The following is a 19,783-nucleotide window of genomic DNA, read 5'->3' as shown; positions in this document are numbered from 1 at the left end:
CCCCATAACCCTGCAAATTAATCCTCTTCAAGTACATGTCCAATTGCCTTTTCAGGCACCATTATATATGTTAAGTCCTTTCTTTGGAGTATGAGTGAGGGTGAAGTTGAGCCCAGCACCTCCCCAATCACAGCTAGTGCAACTTGATCATTTTATTAAGATCCTGTTTACGAGGCAGGTAGAAAGAAACAGGGATTACTCGCAGTTCTCATTTGATGTTGGAAAGAGGCTCAACTTGCATGAAAGCAACTGAAGGAAATCATTTGCACAGCCCTCCTGCAGCCTGTCGTCACTGCTTGTGGGAGATAAACAACTCCACAAATCACTCAAACTTGACCCAATTACTGTTTTCGCAGCTGAAAATTTCTCAGGCTTGAGATTAGTTTGAGTTCTGAGCTGCAGTCACCTGCTGTCTACATGTTTTCCATTTGTATTAGATTCTCACTGACCCCCCCCACCCACCCCTTGCTATTCCAAGATGACCAGGGCAATCTGCAGCAACACCTTCAGGGAAGGGGGGTGGGGGGGAACAGTGAAGAGAAAACACATTTAAAGAGAACCCCCCACACCACACACTGTGGGACCAGCCCTGTTGCTTCCACTCCTGCACAGTTGTTTTGGTCAGAATCAGACCTGGTTAGCACGGGTACAAAAACAAAGATAGAATGAAACAGCGCAGGAGGCCATTCAGCCCATCGTGCCTGTGCCGGCTCTTTGAAAAATCTATTCAATTAGTCCCACTCTCCTGCTCTTTGTCTGTAGCCCTGCAATTTTTTTCTCCTTTCAAGTATTTATCCAATTCACTTTTGAAAGTTACGATTGAATCTGATTCATGGAAACTTAGAAAATAGGTGCAGGAGTAGGCCATTCGGCCCTTCGAGTCTGCACCACCATTCAATAAGATCATGGCTGATCATTCTTTCAGCAACCCTTTCCTGCTTTCTCTCGCTGCCCTTTCAAGCAGCGCGTTCCAGATAATGACAACTCGCTGCGTAAAGAGCAATTTCCACAATTTATTACGTATCAAGGTTAACTGTACATCATTCACCCCAGAAATAATCAATCCACTCGAAGCTTGTAGCCTCCTACTAGTGTGGTTTGTGACCAATGTTCCCTCTAAGCTGCACGGATCTGCAGTAATGGGAAAAATCCCACGCAGGCCGCTCACCCGGCTTTGCCATTGCAAGTACGGCGCATGTGCAGAAATTTAAAGGGACTGCGCAGTAAGAACGAAAAGAAAGACTTGGATTTAAATAGCGCCTTTCACGACCACCGACAGCTCAAAGTGCTTTACAGCCAATGAAGCACTTTATGGAGTGCAGTCCCTGTTATAATGTAGGGAACACAGCAGCCAATTTGCACACAGCAAGCTCCCACAAACAGCAATGTGATAATGACCAGATAATCTGTTTTTTTTTTAATGTTATGTTGATTGAGGGATAAATATTGGCCCAGGACACCGGGGATAACTCCCCCTGCTCTTCTTCGAAATAGTGCCATGGGATCTTTTACATCCACCTGAGAGAACAGACAGAGCCTCGGTTTAATGTCTCATCTGAAAGACGGCACTTCCAACGGTGCAGCACTCCCTCAGTACTGCCCCTCCAACAGTGCAGCACTCCCTCAGTACTGACCCTCCGACAGTGCAGCACTCCCTCAGTACTGACCCTCCGACAGTGCAGCGCTCCCTCAGTACTGCCCCTCCGACGGTGCAGCACTCCCTCAGTACTGCCCCTCCGACAGTGCAGCGCTCCCTCAGTACTGCCCCTCCGACAGTGCAGCGCTCCCTCAGTACTGCCTCTCCGACAGTGCAGCGCTCCCTCAGTACTGCCCCTCCGACAGTGCAGCGCTCCCTCAGTACTGCCCCGCCGACAGTGCAGCGCTCCCTCAGTACTGCCCCTCCGACAGTGCAGCACTCCCTCAGCACTGCCCCTGCGACAGTGCAGCACTCCCTCAGTACTGCCCCTCCGACAGTGCAGCACTCTCTCAGTACTGCCCCTCCGACAGTGCAGCACTCCCTCAGTACTGCCCCTCCGACAGTGCAGCACTCCCTCAGTACTGCCCCTCCGACAGTGCAGCACTCCCTCAGTACTGCCCCTCCGACAGTGCAGCACTCCCTCAGTACTGCCCCTCCGACAGTGCAGCACTCCCTCAGTACTGCCCCTCCGACAGTGCAGCACTCCCTCAGTACTGCCCCTCCGACAGTGCAGCGCTCCCTCAGTACTGCGCTCCCTCAGTACTGCCCCTCCGACAGTGCAGCGCTCCCTCAGTACTGCCCCTCCGACAGTGCAGCGCTCCCTCAGTACTGCGCTCCCTCAGTACTGCCCCTCCGACAGTGCAGCGCTCCCTCAGTACTGCCCCTCCGACAGTGCAGCACTCCCTCAGCACTGCATTGGAGTGTCAGCCTGGTAAAAGAAACAGGCCACGTAGAACAAAGAGGAACATTGTGACTGTACAGGGCAGGTGCACAATGTTCCCGTTAAGCTGCGTGACCGAGCAGCGGTCTGAAGGTCCCACGCAACCGGTTCCGGCGGAAAAATTGCGAAATTAAAGAGGCCGCGTACCCAAAAAAAATTTAGAGGGAACATTACAGGGGAGCTACTGGAGCCATGCACAACCCCATCCCCATACTCGAGTCTCCAAACCAAACTACCGAGAAATCCACGTCAGTGTGCGGATATCGGGTGCATTATTACATGGCTGTGGAAGGGGGAAGTGTAAAGAAGTGTCTGGTCGTCGTGCTGCAGACATCATGTGTGTGGAGCAGGCTTGGTGAGCAGTGGTTCTTTTCCAGCCCGTGCGTTTTCATACGTTTGTATGTGTATCTCTCCCGAGCGACGTAGCCAGGGAGTTTAAGCACAGGCTGGCAGGACCAAGGCCTTTGGAACGCCAAGTGTGGATTGGAGCATTGCTGGAGTTTAACCAGCGGAGACGGCACCGAGCACTGAGAAGCAGACGACAAACTGGTTTGCAGCGTTACCTGCAGGCGAGAGGGGAGAGACGCAGCCTCCAGGGGCTGCTCCTGTTGGAGAGCCATGCCGACGGCTCAATCCCTTGCAGTGCCAGAGTACTACAGCACTGCAGAGTCGCCACAGAGGGAGCGAGATGGTTTGTAAATTGCCCCCCATTGGCAGCTGGATCATCCTGGAACAGGAGACACTCCGCTTCCCGCCTCCAAAAATGCAAATATAATCACGACACAGTCAGGAAGAGAATTTAAATACAAATGATATTTACAAGAGCAAACGGTGATTAAACACCGCCCTTTATGGGACTGAAGTTGAAAACAGGCGTAACTGAAACGGCTCTCTCGGAGCACTCTGTGGCACAATCCGATAGTGTCACCCTCCCCCCTTAGTCTGATGGACCCCCTCCTCAAATAATCTAATGGTGGACCAGCTCCCCCCCACCCCCCTCCCCACATATTCTGACGATGGACCCACCCCCAGTCTGATGGTGGACACATGAAAAATCACGGGAGGAGGTGAGGAGCCATGGAGGGCATCAACCTGTGGCCCACCACCCCAAACACTACGACATGGCCCACCACTCCATGGAGACGGGAGTTGTCAACATCTCAAACAACATGGGAAAAATCAAATCTGATAAATTGCTGCCTTATCGAGTCAAAGAGACCACGAGCCTCGCTGTGTGCGTAATGGAGAGACAGGACATGCTGCATCTTGACACACTGGCTCTGCACCCCAGCCCCCAGTCATCGCCAGTGCATCCACGCTTCTTTGGGTCTTGCTCATCTGCTGGCTGCCGATAAATCGTCTTGGCAAAGAGAAGACTGCAAGCAGCCGCGGATGGAATGGCCGATAGGCGACTGCGGCAGCAGTTCCTTCGCACTGCTAACACTGGTCCCACTGCAGCAGCCCTGCACTGCCGTCATGTGCAGTCACTGTAAAAAAAAAATACCACCCTCCGTCGTAAAGAGGGACAACTCGAACACTGTCCCAACAGATTCAGCATCGCTCCTCCCTCCCCTCGCGTCACTGCGTCCAGCTCACGTTCAGTCAGGTCACAGGTAATCCAGGATTTCGGTCTCCATTTCATTTTCGCTTCCTTCCGACGGTGGGTACTCTTCTTCCTCCTCCTCATCAGATCCGCTCTCTTCTCTCTCCTGTGTGACCGCTGGCTTCTTTCTCAACGCGGTTGAAGCTAACCATTTAAAGACAAAAAAGGAAAACCCCATTTACAGAGAGGCAGAGGCATTCTCGCAGAGTGCTTCAGGCAGCAAATTACAACTTGCCCCCCCCACCCCCCACCCCCAGCCTCACCCCAGGCAGGCCAGCAACTCCTGCAGGTGAAGGGTGAACACCCTCGGTGACAAATACGAAACTGGGTTGCTGGAGGGTGACCATAATCCAGGTCACTCCCCAACACACCTGAAGTCCTCGTCCTTTGCTGTGTTACCTCTAGTCTGGACTATTCCAACGCACTCCTGGCTGGCCTCCCACATTCCAGCCTACGTAAACTAGAGGAGATCCAAAACTCGGCTGCCCCGTGTCCTAACTCGCACCAAGTCCCGCTCACCCCCTGTGCTCGCTGACCTACATTGGCTCCCGGTTAAGCAAGGCCTCAATTTCAAAATTCTCACCCTTGTTTACAAATCCCTCCAGGGCCTCCTCACCCCTCCCTATCTCTGTAATCTCCTTCATCCCCACAATCCCGAGATGTCTGCGCTCCTCTAATTCTGCCCTCTTGAGCATCCCTGATTTTAATCGCTCAACCACTGGTGGCCGTGCTTTCTGTTACCTAGGCCCCAAGCACTGGAACTCCCTGCTTAAAGCTCGCCGCCTCTCTAACCCGTTCCTCCTTCAATACACTCCTTAAAACTTACCTCTTTGACCAAGCTTATGGTCAGCTGTGCTAATTTCTACTTATAGGAATAGTTTCCACTCGCGCTCCTGTATCGTGTCAGAGAGATTCCCCTAGTTAGGGCCAAACACAGACGGTGTTTCGTTCAGTTTGAAACTTGAACACAGTGTCACAGAACCCTGAGCACACTGCAGTGAATTGGGGCTGGGGGGGGGGGGGGGGGGGGGGGAGGGGGAGAAGAACACACGACATGGGGAGGAAGGGGCCAAAGTGACAGGACACGGGGGTGGAGGATGAGGAATTACAGTAGAGAAGCAGGAACAGGAGGGCTGTCGGGGATGGGAGCCCAGAGAAAGAAGTTAAATCGGCCGGGTGAGAGAGAGTTCGGAACTTCCGTTCAGTAGTCGATGGCCTCACCTGTTCTGTTCTTGCGACAAATCTCTTTAATCATATTGGACATGCGGTCCCGGAGCTCGTCGCTGGTTTTTGGCAGGCACCACCCGTCCCGCTCGTTACACGTCGTCTCTTTGCCTTCGTTGCGATGAATTATCTTCTTTAAACTGCAACAACAGACGGGTAGAAGGGAACACGTTGCAGAGAGGAGTCAGCTAAGCATCCAGCAGTCACCACTGTTGGGACGTCCCATGAACATGATAAGGTGTTACATAAATCTGTAGTCACCTGTGGCTCAGTGGGTAGCACCCTGGACTCGGAGTCAGAGGGTTGTGGGTTCAACAGTCACTACACTTCAAAGAAAATAGTACTTAATTGGTGGTAAATCGCTTTGGGATGTCCTGTGGTCGTGAAAGGCGCTATATAAACGCAAATCTTTAAGTTCCTTATTTTTCCGCAGCTACTGTACTTCTACTGATAATATTCTTCTACAGGTTACAGTGTAAACACACACACAGTAATCCAGATCGGATATCTAAACTGCAACCGATAGATCACTTACGACATTCACCCATGGCTCAGTGGGTAGCACTCTCATCTGTGAGTCAGAAATCGTGGGTCAAGTCCCACTCCAGAGACTTGAGCCAATATTCCCAGCTGACACTCCCAGTGCAGTACTGAGGGAGCGCCGCACTGTTGGAGGGGCAGTACTGAGGGAGCGCCGCACTGCACTGTCGGAGGGGCGGTACTGAGGGAGCGCCGCACTGTCGGAGGGGCAGTACTGAGGGAGCGCCGCACTGTCGGAGGGGCAGTACTGAGGGAGCGCCGCACTGCACTGTCGGAGGGGCAGTACTGAGGGAGCGCCGCACTGCACTGTCGGAGGGGCAGTACTGAGGGAGCGCCGCACTGCACTGTCGGAGGGGCAGTACTGAGGGAGCACCGCACTGTCGGAGTGGAGGTACTGAGGGAGCGCCGCACTGTCGGAGGGGCAGTACTGAGGGAGCGCCGCACTGTCGGAGGGGCGGTACTGAGGGAGCGCCGCACTGTCGGAGGGGCGGTACTGAGGGAGCGCCGCACTGTCGGAGGGGCGGTACTGAGGGAGCGCCGCACTGTCGGAGGGACAGTACTGAGGGAGCGCCGCACTGTCGGAGGGGCAGTACTGAGGGAGCGGCGCACTGTCGGAGGGGCAGTACTGAGGGAGCACTGCACTGTCGGAGGGGCAGTACTGAGGGAGCGCCGCACTGTCGGAGGGGCAGTACTGAGGGAGCGCCGCACTGTCGGAGGGGCAGTACTGAGGGAGCGGCGCACTGTCGGAGGGGCAGTACTGAGGGAGCACTGCACTGTCGGATGAGACGTTAAACCGAGACCCCGTCTGTTCTCTCGGATGGACGTAAAAGATTCCGTAGCACTATTTTGAAGAAGAGCAGGGAGTTCTCCCCGGTGTCCTGACCAATATTTATCCATCAACCAACTCAAGTCAACAGTCGGAAATCCAACCGAATCTTTGGGACAAACTCCCTCAATGCTTACATGCTCCATTCCATCAGCCCCCTCCCATTCTTTGGCAACCCCTGTGTGAAAGGTTAAAGTGCAAGGTGTCAGTACCTCTCTGCGTCTAGGTCACACAGCTGGTAAAACATCTGCCGATAAGGAGGCAAGGTGTGCTCTTGGAATATGTAGGCCGACTTCTGGAATTATAAAAACAGCAAGAATCAGGTCGATGGCACGTTTCAAATTTTATAAAGCACGGATTGCGGTGAGACTTAATCCAACCCGTTGCCAAGACCCAGGGCTGTGGACTGTTCAAAGCAGCACATTACTGCAGAGGGATACTGTCATGTATTCAACTGTCATTGCAACCCATGTATAAGCTGACCCAAGTTGTACACCTTGAGAACACTGACCACAGGGGGCGAACTTGTGGGAGACACTCCTAACCTGGACTTTTCCGGTATAAAAGGGGAAGCTCCACCCACCGCCTGTCTCTTGAGTTCTTGGTAATAAAGGTTACTGGTCACAGAGTGACTTTCTCTCAAGTATGGGTCTCGTGTGCATTTATACTGTATAGTAAGGTAATATTGGTGACGAGAAACTGGGATTTAAACCACGCGAGCTTGGCCACTAGCAGCACAGACGAGAGGTACTGTGTTGGTGATGATGGGACGACTTTATTGAGAGACTACAGCAAAGTTTTGTCACTAAGGAATGGCTGGGACAGGATTCGGCTGACAAACGCAGGGCTCATCTCCTGACGGTTTGTGGATCCAGAACGTACTCCCTGATGAAGGACCTTCTAGCACCAGAGAAGCCGGCGGACAGGACGTTCGAAGAGCTCAGTAAGTTGATCGGGGAACACCTTAAACCGGCGAGCAGCATGCACATGGCGAGACACCGGTTTTACACGCACCGGCGGCGAGAAGGGCAAAATATTCCAGACTTCGTGGCAGATCTCCGGCGACTGGCGAGCCTATGTAAGTTCCCAGATGCATGCAGAGCGGAGATGCTGCGAGACTTTTTTTTATTGAGGGCATCGGGCATGCTGGGGTTTTCAGGAAACTGATTGAGACCAAAGACTTGACCTTGGAAGCGGCAGCTCTGATAGCCCAGACATTTATCTCAGGAGAGGAATAGACCAGAATGATGTATGACAAAAATCTTGGCTCAAATGCAGCAAATGGACAGGAAGTCAACATTGTTAACGCGGCACACAGTTCTCTAGGCAGACAAGGGCAATCGGACATGCCCCAGCATGTAGTCGAACCCATAGTAGGAATTCAACAGAGACAATGGCTAGCTGAACGGCAATTCATGCCTTCACAATGGATAATGCGGCCAGTAATGGGACCATCAACACCTGCTAATGGTGCGCTTAAGGACAGTTACAGAGACGATCGACTGGTAATGGACCTTTTGTTTCCAACAACGGGGCCTCCAGCTCATGCTGGAGGTGTGGAGGCAAACACCCAGCCAGAGCTTGCAGGTATCAGCAATATACCTGCAGAAACTGCAATGTCAGCGGTCACTTGGGGTGTATGTGCAGGAAGCCTGCAGCCAGGTTGATGTACGAGGAGGACGGGCCCGATGTAAGCCCTACGAGGCCAAATGAATACTGGGGGAAATCGCTGGAAGCTGAAGTTCAGCGAGTTCATGTGGAGCACATATACAGTTCATATACCAGGACGCCACCAATAATGATGAAAGTGCTCCTCAATGGCATCCCAGTATTAATGGAGCTGGACACGGGGGCCAGCCAGTCCCTGATGAGTATCAAACAGTTCGAAAGGTTGTGGGTGTCCAAGGCCAGGAGGCCAAAATTATTGCCGATTGACGCACTGCTACGGACATATACAAAGGAAATCATTCCGGTGCTAGGCAGCGCCACGGTAGTCGTGACCCACAAAGATTCAGAGAACAGGTTGCCACTCTGGATTGTCCCAGGGGACAGTCCCGCACTACTGGGGAGGAGTTGGCTTGCTGTCATGAACTGGAAATGGGGCAATGTCAATGCAATTTCTTCTGTCATTATTTCAACCCGGCATTGCCACTTTCATGGGGACCAAGGTAGTGATTCACATAAACCCGGACGCCAGGCCAGTACACCACAAGGCCTGAGCGGTGCCGTACGTGATGCAGGAAAAGATAGAATGCGAATTGGACCGCCTGCTAAGGGAAGGCATCATCTCGCCAGTTGAATTCAGTGACTGGGCGAGCCCGATTGTGCCGGTGCTCAAGGTGGATGGGTCGGTCAGGATATGTGGCGATTACAAGGCCACCATCAATCGGGTGTCACTCCAAGACCAGTACCCACTACCGAGAGCGGAGGACCTCTTTGCGACGCTATCCGGTGGCAAACTTTTTTCAAAATTGGACCTGACCTCAGCTTACATGACCCAGGAGCTGGCGAGTGAGTCGAAGAAGTTGACCACCATCACGACACACAACGGGTTGTTTGAGTACAACAGATGTCCGTTCGGGATTCGTTCGGCTGCCGCGATGTTTCAGCAAAATATGGAAAGCCTCCTCAAGTCGATTCCAAGGACGGTGGTTTTTCAGGACGACATCCTCATCACGGGTCGCGATACTGAAGAACACCTCCACAACCTGGAGGAGGTGCTATGCAGACTGGACCGGGTAGGGCTGCGACTGAAAAAGGCGAAGTGCATCTTCTTAGCTCCAGAGGTAGAATTCCTGGGGAGGAGGGTTGCAGTAGACGGGATCAGACCTACTGCATCCAAAACGGAAGCGATCCAGAGAGCACCCAGACCCCGTAACACGACGGAGCTGCGTTCGTTCCTGGGGCTCCTGAACTATTTTGGCAACTTTCTTCCCAAATTGAGCACGTTGCAAGAGCCGCTACACGTGCTCCTACGCAAAGGTCGCGATTGGGTCTGGGGGGACAGCCAGGAAAGGGCTTTTGATAGAACACGCAATTTCTTATGCTCCAACAAACTGTTAACGTTATATCACCCGTGTAAGAAACTTGTTTTAACGTGTGATGCGTCGTCCTATGGGGTCGGGTGTGTGTTGCTGCATGTGAATGCCAATGGTCAGTTACAGCCGACAGCTTATGCCTCCAGAAGTCTGTCCCAGGCAAAAAGGGGCTACGGGATGGTAGAAAAGGAAACGCTAGCATGTGTATGTGCAGTAAAAAAAAAATGCACCAGTACCTGTTTGGCAGGATATTTGAGCTGGAGACGGATCACAAACCCCTAACGTCCCTTTTGGCCGACAATAAGGCCATAAATGCGAATGCATCAGCCCACGTACAGAGGTGGGCACTTACATTAGCCGCCTATGACTACACTATTCAGCATAGTCCGGGCACTGAAAACTGCGCCGATGCACTCAGCAGGCTCCCACTAGCCACCACTGAGGGGGCAGCTGAACATGATGCTGAGATGGTCATGGCTGTTGAAGCTTTCGAAAGCGAAGGCTCACCCGTGACAGCCCGTCAGATTAAAGTCTGGACAAATAAAGACCAGCTATTGTCTTTAGTTAAGAAATGTGTCCTGAATGGGGACTGGGCAGCCACGTACGGGGCATGCCCTGAGGAATTTAAACCGTTTCATAGGCGCAAGGATGAACTCTCAATTCAGGCCGATTGCCTACTGTGGGGAAACCGAGTAGTTATGCCACAGATGGGCAGAGAGGTGTTTATCAGAGAACTTCACAATGAGCACCCGGGCATTGTCATAATGAAGGCAATTGCCAGGTCACACGTTTGGTGGCCGGGGATAGATGCAGACCTGGAACTTTGTGTTCGCAGGTGTAACACGTGTGCTCAGTTGGGCAACGCACCCAGGGACTCCCCCTTAGCCCCTGGTCCTGGCCCACCAAGCCATGGCCACGCATCCATGTGGACTACGCAGGTCCTTTCATGGGAAAAATGTTTTTGGTTGTGGTAGATGCCTACTCCAAATGGATTGAGTGTGCCATTTTAAATTCAAGCATATCTTCTGCCACGGTAGAAAGTCTACGGGCAATGTTCACCGCCTATGGTCTACTGGACGACTTGGTCAGCGACAATGGCCCATGCTTCACAAGCACTGAATTCCAGGACTTCATGGCAGGCAATGGAATCAACTATGTCAGAACGGCACCGTTCAAGCCGGCCTCAAACGGCCAGGCGGAACGAGCAGTGCAGATAATCAAATAGAGGATGCTCAGAATCCAAGGGGCTTCCCTACAAAGCTGCTTATCACGCCTCATGTTGGCCAATAGATCCCGACCACACTCGCTCACAGGGGTTCCACCCGCAGAGCTGCTAATGAAAAGGACGCTCAAAACCAGGTTATCCCTTATACACCCTACTATGAAAGAAATTGTTGAGAGCAGGCATCAGTCACAATGTGACTACCATGACAGTAAAGCGAGGGCGCGATGTATTGATGTCAATGACCCTGTTTTTGTCCTTAATTACACTGCAGGGCCCAAATGGCTCGCAGGCACTGTGATTGCCAAAGAGGGGAATAGAGTTTTGGTAGTTAAACTTACCAATGGACAAATCTGCCGCAAACACGTGGATCAAACAAAAAGGAGATTCAGCAACCACATAGAAGAAGCAGAGGAAGAACACGATGTAGAGTTTACTCCACCACAGGTGACCGAACACCAGAACCAAGGGAAGGAAAGCCCAGTCACTGTGGGCAGTCCGCACAGGTCTGAGGCACCGCAAACAGCAGACACTCAGGCCAGCGCCCAACAACCGGAGCCCCAACTCAGGCGCTCTACAAGGGAGCATAAACCACCAGAAAGACTTAACCTGTGATCCCAATAAGACTTTGGGGGAGGTGATGTCATGTTATTCAACTGTCATTGTAACCCAAGTATGTATAAGCTGACCTAAGTTGTACACCTAGAGAACATGGAAACATAGAAAATAGGTGCAGGAGTAGGCCATCCGGCCCTTCGAGCCTGCACCACCATTCAATAAGATCATGGCTGATCATTCCTTCAGTACCCCGTTCCTGCTTTCTCTCCATACCTCTTGATCCCTTTAGCCGCAAGGGCCATATCTAACTCCCTCTTTAATATATCCAATGAACTGGCATCAACAACTCTCTGCGGTAGGGAATTCCACAGGTTAACAACTGAGTGAAGAAGTTTCTCCTCATCTCAGTCCTAAATGGCTTACCCCTTATCCTAAGACTATGTCCCCTGGTGCTGGACTTCCCAAACATCGGAAACATTCTTTTCCTGCATCTAACCTGTCCCGTCAGAATTTTATACGTTTCTATGAGATCCCCTCTCATCCTTCTAAACTCCAGTGAATACAGGCCCAGTCGATCCAGTCTCTCCTCATAGGTCAGTCCTGCCATCCCAGGAATCAGTCTGGTGAACCTTCGCTGCACTCCCTCAAAAGCAAGAATGTCCTTCCTCAGATTAGGAGACCAAAACTGAACACACTATTCCAGCTGAGGCCTCACCAAGGCCCTGTACAACTGCAGTAAGACTTCCCTGCTCCTATACTCAAATCCCCTTACTATGAAGGCCAACATACTATTTGCCTTCTTCACCGCCTGCTATACCTGCATGCCAACGTTCAATGACTGATGAATCATTACACCCAGGTCTCGCTGCACCTCCCCTTTTCCTAATCTGCCGCCATTCAGATAATATTCTGACTTTGTGTTTTTGCCACCAAAGTGGATAACCTCACATTTATCCACATTATACTGCATCTGCCATGTATTTGCCCACTCGCCTAACCTATCCAAATCACCTTGCAGCCTCTTAGCGTCCTCCTCACAGCTCACACCGCCATCCAGCTTAGTGTCATCTGCAAACTTGGAGATATTACACGCAATTCCATCATCCAAATCATTAATATATATTGTAAAGAGCTGGGGTCCCAGCACTGAGCCCTGTGGCACTCCACTAGTCCCGCCTCCTCGACTGACCATAGGGGGTGAACTTGTGGGAGACACTCCTAACCTGGACTTTTCCGGTATAAAAGGGGGAGCTCCACCCACCGCCTGTCTCTTGAGTTCTTGGTAATAAAGGTAACTGGTCACAGAGTGACTTTCTCTCAAGTATGGGCCTCGTGTGCATTCATACTGTATGGTAAGGACATATCAGATACAGTCAGACTGTCAGAGCACTCGCAGGGACTGTGGCAGGAATGGCAAAAGCAATGCCGACCGGGGGCAGCAAGAACAGGGGAAACCTGGGAGCGAGGAGTAGCCATTCGGCCCATCATCAATAAACCAGCGGCACCCACACTATGTAACAGGGGCTTACCACGGAGCCTCCTCATGACTCATAGTCTAGCACACACACTATCCTCCTCGTGATGCACTCCCCTCCTCGTGACTCACTCTCGTCCCCTATCCTCCTCGTGACTCACTCCTGCCCATGCACTCACCTCCTCATGACTCACCCCCATGCACTCCCCTCCTCGTGACTCACTCCTGCCCGTGCACTCCCCTCCTCATGACTCACTCCTGCCCGTGCACTCCCCTCCTCGTGACTCACTCCTGCCCGTGCACTCCTCTCCTCATGACTCACTCCCGTGCACTCCCCTCCTCGTGACTCACTCCAGTGCACTCCCCTCCTCGTGACTCACTCCCACCCGTGCACTCCCCTCCTCCTGACTCACTCTAGCCCGTGAACTACCCTCTATGTAGCATCTGTCCCTACCAACATTTGGAGCAATATCCCCACGACAACACTGCGCTGGGAACTTACTTTGAGCTTGTATCCGGAAATGGTCAGTTTCCTCCTCTGTGGGATGTTGGCAACTCTTGGCTCTTTCGTCAGATCCTGAATACTCACAACTGGGGGGGCTAAGAGGTGGGAAAAGAGCATCAATTCTACACTCAGTCTGTTTTAAATCTCCAGTCCCCGTCCCTCGCACACTAATCATGGGCAGCCGCGATTATCGGGCAAATGGTGTTGACAATGTGCCATTACCACAGGCATCGATTACAAAGTACTCTGGGATGCAGACTATCAGGCCCCGGCGATTTATCGGCCTTCAGTCCCATCAATTTCCCTAACACAATTTCCCGCTTAATAAGGATATCCTTCAGTTCCTCCTTCTCACTAGACCCTCGGTCCCCTAGTACTTCCGGAAGGTTATTTGTGTCTTCCTTCGTGACGACAGAACCCAAGTATTTGTTCAATTGGTCTGCCATTTCTTTATTCCCCATTATAAATTCACCTGAATCTGACTGCAAGGGACCTACGTTTGTCTTCACTAATCTTTTTCTCTTCACATATCTATAGAAGCTTTTGCAGTCAGTTTTTATGCTCCCAGCAAGCTTCTTCTCGTACTCTATTTTCCCCCTCTTAATTAAACCCTTTGTCCTCCTCTGCTGAATTCTAAATTTCTCCCAGTCCTCAGGTTTGCTGCTTTTTCTGGCCAATTTATATGCCTCTTCCTTGGATTTAACACTATCCTTAATTTCCCTTGTTAGCCACGGTTGAACCATCTTCCCCGTTTTATTTTTACTCCAGACAGGGATGTACAATTGCTGAAGTTCATCCATGTGATCTTTAAATGTTTGCCATTGTCTATCCACTGTCAACCCTTTTAAGTATCATTTGCCAGTCTATTCTAGCCAATTCACGCCTCATACCATCGAAGTTACCTTTCCTTAAGTTCAGGACCCTAGTTTCTGAATTAACTGTGTCACTCTCCATCCTAATAAAGAATTCTATCATGTTATGGTCACTCTTCCCCAAGGGGTCTCGCACAAGATTGCTAATTAGTCCTTTCTCATTACACATCACCCAGTCCAGGATGGCCAGCCCTCTAGTTGGTTCCTCGACATATTGGTCTAGAAAACCATCCCTAATACACTCCAGGAAATCCTCCTCCACCGCATTGCTGCCAGTTTGGTTAGCCCAATCAATATGTAGATTAAAGTCGCCCATGATAACTGCTGTACCTTTATTGTATACATCCCTAATTTCTTGTTTGATGCTGTCCCCAACCTTACTACTACTGTTTGGTGGTCTGTACACAACTCCTACTAGCGTTTTCTGCCCCTTGGTATTCCGTAGCTCCACCCATACCGATTCCATATCATCCAGGCTAATGTCCTTTCTTACTATTGCATTAATTTCCTCTTCAGCCAGCAAAGCCACCCCGCCTCCTTTTCCTTTCTGTCTATCCTTCCTAAATGATGAATACCCCTGGATGTTGAGTTCCCAGCCTTGGTCACCCTGGAGCCATGTCTCCGTGATGCCAATTACATCATATCCGTTAACTATCATCTGCGCAGTTAATTCGTCCACCTTATTCCGAATACTCCTCGCATTGAGGCACAGAGCCTTCAGGCTTGTCTTTCTAACACACTTTGCCCCTTTAGAATGTTGCTGTAATGTGGCCCTTTTTGTTTTTTGCCTTAGGTTTCTCTGCCCTCCACTTTTACTTTTCTTCTTTCTATCTTTTGCTTCTGTCCCCATTCTACTTCCCTCTATCTCCCTGCATAGGTTCCCATCCCAGTCATATTAGTTTAACTCCTCCCCAACAGCACTAGCAAACACTCCGCTCTGGGACATTGGTTCCGGTCCTGCCCAGGTGCAGACCGTCGGGTTTGTACTGGTCCCACCTCCCCCAGAACCGGTTCCAATGTCCCAGGAATTTGAATCCCTCCCGTTTGCACCATTCCTCAAGCCACGTATTCATCTGAGCTATCCTGCGATTCCTACTCTGACTAGCATGTGGCACTGGTAGCAATCCTGAGATTACTACTTTTGAGGTCCTACTTTTAAAATTTAGCTCCTTGCTCCCTAAATTCATCTTGTAGGACCTCATCCCATTTTTTACCTATATCGTTGGTACCTATATGCACCACGACAACTGGCTGTTCACCCTCCCTTTTCAGAATGTCCTGCACCCGCTCCGAGACATCCTTGACCCTTGCACCAGGGAGGCAACATACCATCCTGGAGTCTCGATTGCGGCCACAGAAACGTCTATCTATTCCCCTTACAACATAATCCCCTATCACTATAGCTCTCCCACTCTTTTTCCTGCCCTCCTGTGCAGCAGAGCCACCCATGATGCCATGAAATTGGCTGTTGCTGCCCTCCCCTGATGAGTCACCCGCCCTAACAGTACCCAAAGCGGTATATCTGTTTTGCAGGGGGATGACCGCAGGGGACCCCTGCACTACTCTTCCTTTTGGTTTTCCATTCCCTATCTGGCTGTGTACCCTTTATCTGCGGTGAGACCAACTCACTAAACATACCTATTCACGTCATTCTCAGCATCGTGCATTCTCCAGAGTGAATCCACCCGCAGCTCCAGGGCCGCAACGGGGTCCGTCAGGAGCTGCAGCTGGATATACTTCCCACACAGGTAGTCGTCAGGAACACCGGAAGCGTCCCTGACTTCCCACATAGTACAGGAGGAGCATAACACGTTCCGAGCTCTCCTACCATGACTTAACCCCTAGATAAATGTAATTTGGCAACAACAATGCTAAAGGTTACTTACTGATAAAGAAAAAGAAAAACTATTTACCAATCACCAGCCAATTACTTACCCCCTTGGCTGTGACGTCACCTTTCAATTTCTTTCTACTTCTTTTTTTGCCTCCCTGCTGTAGCTGCACCAGCTAACCTCTCCTCTGAACTGCCCGCTCAACACTGCTCCTCCCCTCCTCACTCTCCAGCTCCCCGACTGCGACTGATGGGCCTCTCCTCTGAACTGCCCGCTTGACGCTATTGTGGGAGTGCAGCGAAGGTTCACCAGACTAATTCCCGGGATGGCTGGGCTGACATATGAGGAGAGACTGGATCAACTGGGCCTTTATACATTGGAGTTTAGAAGGATGAGAGGATCTCATAGAAACATACAAGATTCTGACAGGACGGGACAGGTTAGATGCGGGTAGATTGTTCCCGATGTTGGGGAAGTCCAGAACCAGGGGACACAGTCTTAGGATAAGGGGTAGGCCATTTAGGATTGAGATGAGGAGAAACTTCTTCACTCAGAGAGTTGTTACCCTGTGGAATTCCCTGCCGCAGAGAGTTGTTGATGCCAGCTCATTGGATATATTCAAGAGGGAGTTAGATATGGCCCTTACAGCTAAGGGGATCAAGGGGTATGGAGAAAGCAGGAAAGGGGTACTGAGGGAATGATCAGCCATGATCTTATTGAATGACGGTGCAGGCTCGAAGGGCCGAATGGCCTACTCCTGCATCTATTTTCTATGTTTCTGTGTTTCAAAGGAGCAGCTTATATTGGGATAGGCTGAATGGACCAGAGAGTCTTTTCCTGTCCGTCATTGCACTTATGTTCACTGCCCCTTACCTGGCTTGCTGATGGTGATGGGGAGGCTGTAGTTAAACGTGCTGCGTTTTGCCTTCACCGGCATGTCCGAGGGCATATAACCTGCAAAACAAAATGTTATTAATTGCACGGCTTCTTTAGCATTTAACGGCAGTTTCCAGTTACTTTGTTCTCTTCTAGGCTATTTGTATAGTGTACCATTCTAGGCTATTTGTATAGGGTAGCACTCTTGCTCGAGTCAGAATCTCACTCCCTCAGTACTGCCCCTCCGACAGCGTAGCCCACCCTCAGTACTGCCCCTCCGACAGTGCGGCACTCCCTCAGTACTGCCCCTCCGACAGTGCAGCACTCCCTCAGTACTGACCCTCCGACAGTGCAGCGCTCCCTCAGTACCGCCCCTCCGACAGTGCAGCGCTCCCTCAGTACCGCCCCCCCCTCAGTACTGCCCCTCCGACAATGCAGTCCTCCCTCAGTACTGCCCCTCCGACAGTGCGGCGCTCCCTCAGTACTGCCCCTCCGACAGTGCGGCGCTCCCTCAGTACTGCCCCTCCGACAGTGCGGCGCTCCCTCAGTACTGCCCCTCCGACAGTGCGGCGCTCCCTCAGTACTGCCCCTCCGACAGTGCGGCGCTCCCTCAGTACTGCCCCTCCGACAGTGCGGCACTCCCTCAGTACTGCCCCTCCGACAGTGGGGTGCTCCCTCAGCACTGCCCCTCCGACAGTGGGGTGCTCCCTCAGCACTGCCCATCTGACAGTGCGGCACTCCCTCAGTACTGCCCCTCCGACAGTGCGGCGCTCCCTCAGTACTGCCCCTCCGACAGTGCGGCGCTCCCTCAGTACTGCCCCTCCGACAGTGCAGCGCTCCCTCAGTGCCGCCCCTCCGACAGTGAGGCGCTCCCTCAGTACTGCCCCTCCAACAGTGCAGCGCTCCCTCAGTACCGCCCCTCCGACAGTGCGGCGCTCCCTCAGTACTGCATTGGGGAATTCCGCCTCAATTGGAGGAGGGAAGAAAGTTGGGGGAGGGGAAGCATCAATGAAATAACGACATTCAACAGCTTTGTCTTGTGTTATCCACACACTGAATGAATTGTTATTACACACTGGACACAGTCTCGTCAGTTACCGTGTTTGGTGCTGCAGCGCAGCCTGAAATCCAACACCTGGTAAATCTTCGCTTTGGGATCTTTCCTGGGATCGTACCCGAACCTGACCCAGAGACTCCGCCAGGGACCTGTAAGCTGCGAAAGGCAGTGGGGCAGGAGGGGAAAGACAGCCAGGTGTCAGTACAGCGTTTAACAGACCAAAGTTTGAGAGACTTTAATAAAAACCTACCAGCAGTTGCACAGTGTAACCTTGTGTGGAAGAAACTGGGATTTAGGAATTTCGGAGACATAAGAACATAATAAATAGGAGGAGTCGGCCATTCGGCCCCTCGAGCCTGCTCCGCCATTCAATGAGATCACGGCTGATCTTCGACCTCAACTCCACTTTCCCGCCCGATCCCCATATCCCTCAATATCCAAAAATCTAGCGATTGTCTTGAATAAAGTCAAAGACTGAGCCCCCACAGCCTTCTGGGATAGAGAATTCCAGAGATTCACCACCCTCTGAGTAAAGAAATTCCTCCTCATCTCAGTCCTAAATGGCCGACCTCTTATTCTGAGACTGTGGACCCTGGTTCTAAACTTCCCAGCCAGGGAAACATCCCCCCTACATCTACCCAGTCAAGCCCTGTATGAATGTTGTATGTTTCAATGAGATCACCTCTCATTCTTCTAAACTCTAGAGAATATAGGCCTAGTCTGCTCAATCTCTCCTCATAGGACAATCCCCCCTCAATCCCAGGAATCAGTCTGGTGAACTGTCGTTGCACTCAATCGCTGAAGTCAATAAATCCTTGACTTTAAAAAATGAAACTCTTCTTCCCCCCCCCCCCCACCCATCCCACCCCTGCCAGCCCCCCCCCCCACCCCACCCCTGCCAGCCCCCCCCCCACCCACCCCACCCCTGCCAGCCCCCCCCCCCCCCCCTACATGTTGAAGGGTGGAAGATGCCTGTGCGTGGATTCTTTTAACGTTGCGCACCAGTCACCACACGGGCTTGACAGAGCCAGGTCTTGATCCATTGGCAAAGGTTAACCAAGATGACTGGAGACCAAGCTCTGCTGCACGGACCCAGTGCACACACATATCGCAGTGTGGGCTGATCCCTGGGCCCTCGCCTCTTCTGGGCCCCGAACCCTCGCCTCTCCTGGGCCCCGATCACGACGCTCCTGGGCCCCGATCTCTCACTGCTCACTTGATGGGCCCACTTAAGCACCTTTCAGCCGGGGTGACTGGCTAGTGATCAGGAGCAAGTATCCTGGCTGGTGCCCAGGCCCACTGAACCCGAACACGGCAGACCAACTGAGACACTAACACAGCTCTGACCCGATCTGTGTGCCTCAGTGCCAAATATGGTGGGTACAGCTCAGCACCACACAGGATGGTGCACTCACTGGACTATCGGTGGGGGCCAAATTAAAGCAGCAACTCACCATGTAGTAGGCGACAAACGGCAGGAGCAGCTTCAGCTTATCTGGGTGGATGTCAATATTCGACTTCACTGCATTTCGGGACCAGATGGGGCGGATTTCAAAGTGCTGAGGAGACACAAGACAAACACGCAGAGTGAGACTCCAGCTTCCGTCATTGCTAACTATATTTCTGTACCTCACACAGCTCGTGATAATCGTGTCTGTGATCCTTAACTAGCCGATGGGAATAAAAGAAAAAGATGGATTGATATAGCACCTTTGACGACCAGCGGACTTCTCGAAGCG

At 51.7% G+C, this 19,783-nt stretch overlaps 1 protein-coding gene across 4 annotated transcripts in view; it reads right to left on the bottom strand.

Annotated features, from left to right (window-relative positions):
• gtf3c5 (general transcription factor IIIC, polypeptide 5) overlaps nucleotides 1-19,783 on the bottom strand; it is a 44,792-nt gene that overhangs the window by 10,447 nt on the left and 14,562 nt on the right. For 2 of the 4 annotated variants that reach the window (XM_070863675.1, XM_070863676.1), the window contains exons 5-11: nucleotides 19,499-19,603; nucleotides 18,086-18,200; nucleotides 16,985-17,065; nucleotides 13,405-13,502; nucleotides 6,823-6,905; nucleotides 5,242-5,384; nucleotides 4,014-4,164 (exon numbers count right to left, since the gene is read on the bottom strand). In XM_070863675.1, the coding sequence (XP_070719776.1) occupies nucleotides 4,025-4,164; nucleotides 5,242-5,384; nucleotides 6,823-6,905; nucleotides 13,405-13,502; nucleotides 16,985-17,065; nucleotides 18,086-18,200; nucleotides 19,499-19,603 (765 nt within the window). In that variant the 3' untranslated portion in view covers nucleotides 4,014-4,024. Of the gene's footprint in view, nucleotides 1-3,424; nucleotides 4,165-5,241; nucleotides 5,385-6,822; nucleotides 6,906-13,404; nucleotides 13,503-16,984; nucleotides 17,066-18,085; nucleotides 18,201-19,498; nucleotides 19,604-19,783 lie in introns of those variants that run through there. The other 2 variants (XM_070863674.1, XM_070863677.1) reach the window with 1 other exon arrangement.

The sequence above is a fragment of the Pristiophorus japonicus genome, chromosome 20 (genome assembly GCF_044704955.1).
Source record: "Pristiophorus japonicus isolate sPriJap1 chromosome 20, sPriJap1.hap1, whole genome shotgun sequence".
In the NCBI taxonomy this organism is placed as follows: Eukaryota; Metazoa; Chordata; class Chondrichthyes; family Pristiophoridae; genus Pristiophorus; species Pristiophorus japonicus.
The sequence above is the reverse complement of the archived record's forward strand: the minus strand, read 5'-3'. Positions and strand labels throughout refer to the sequence as shown.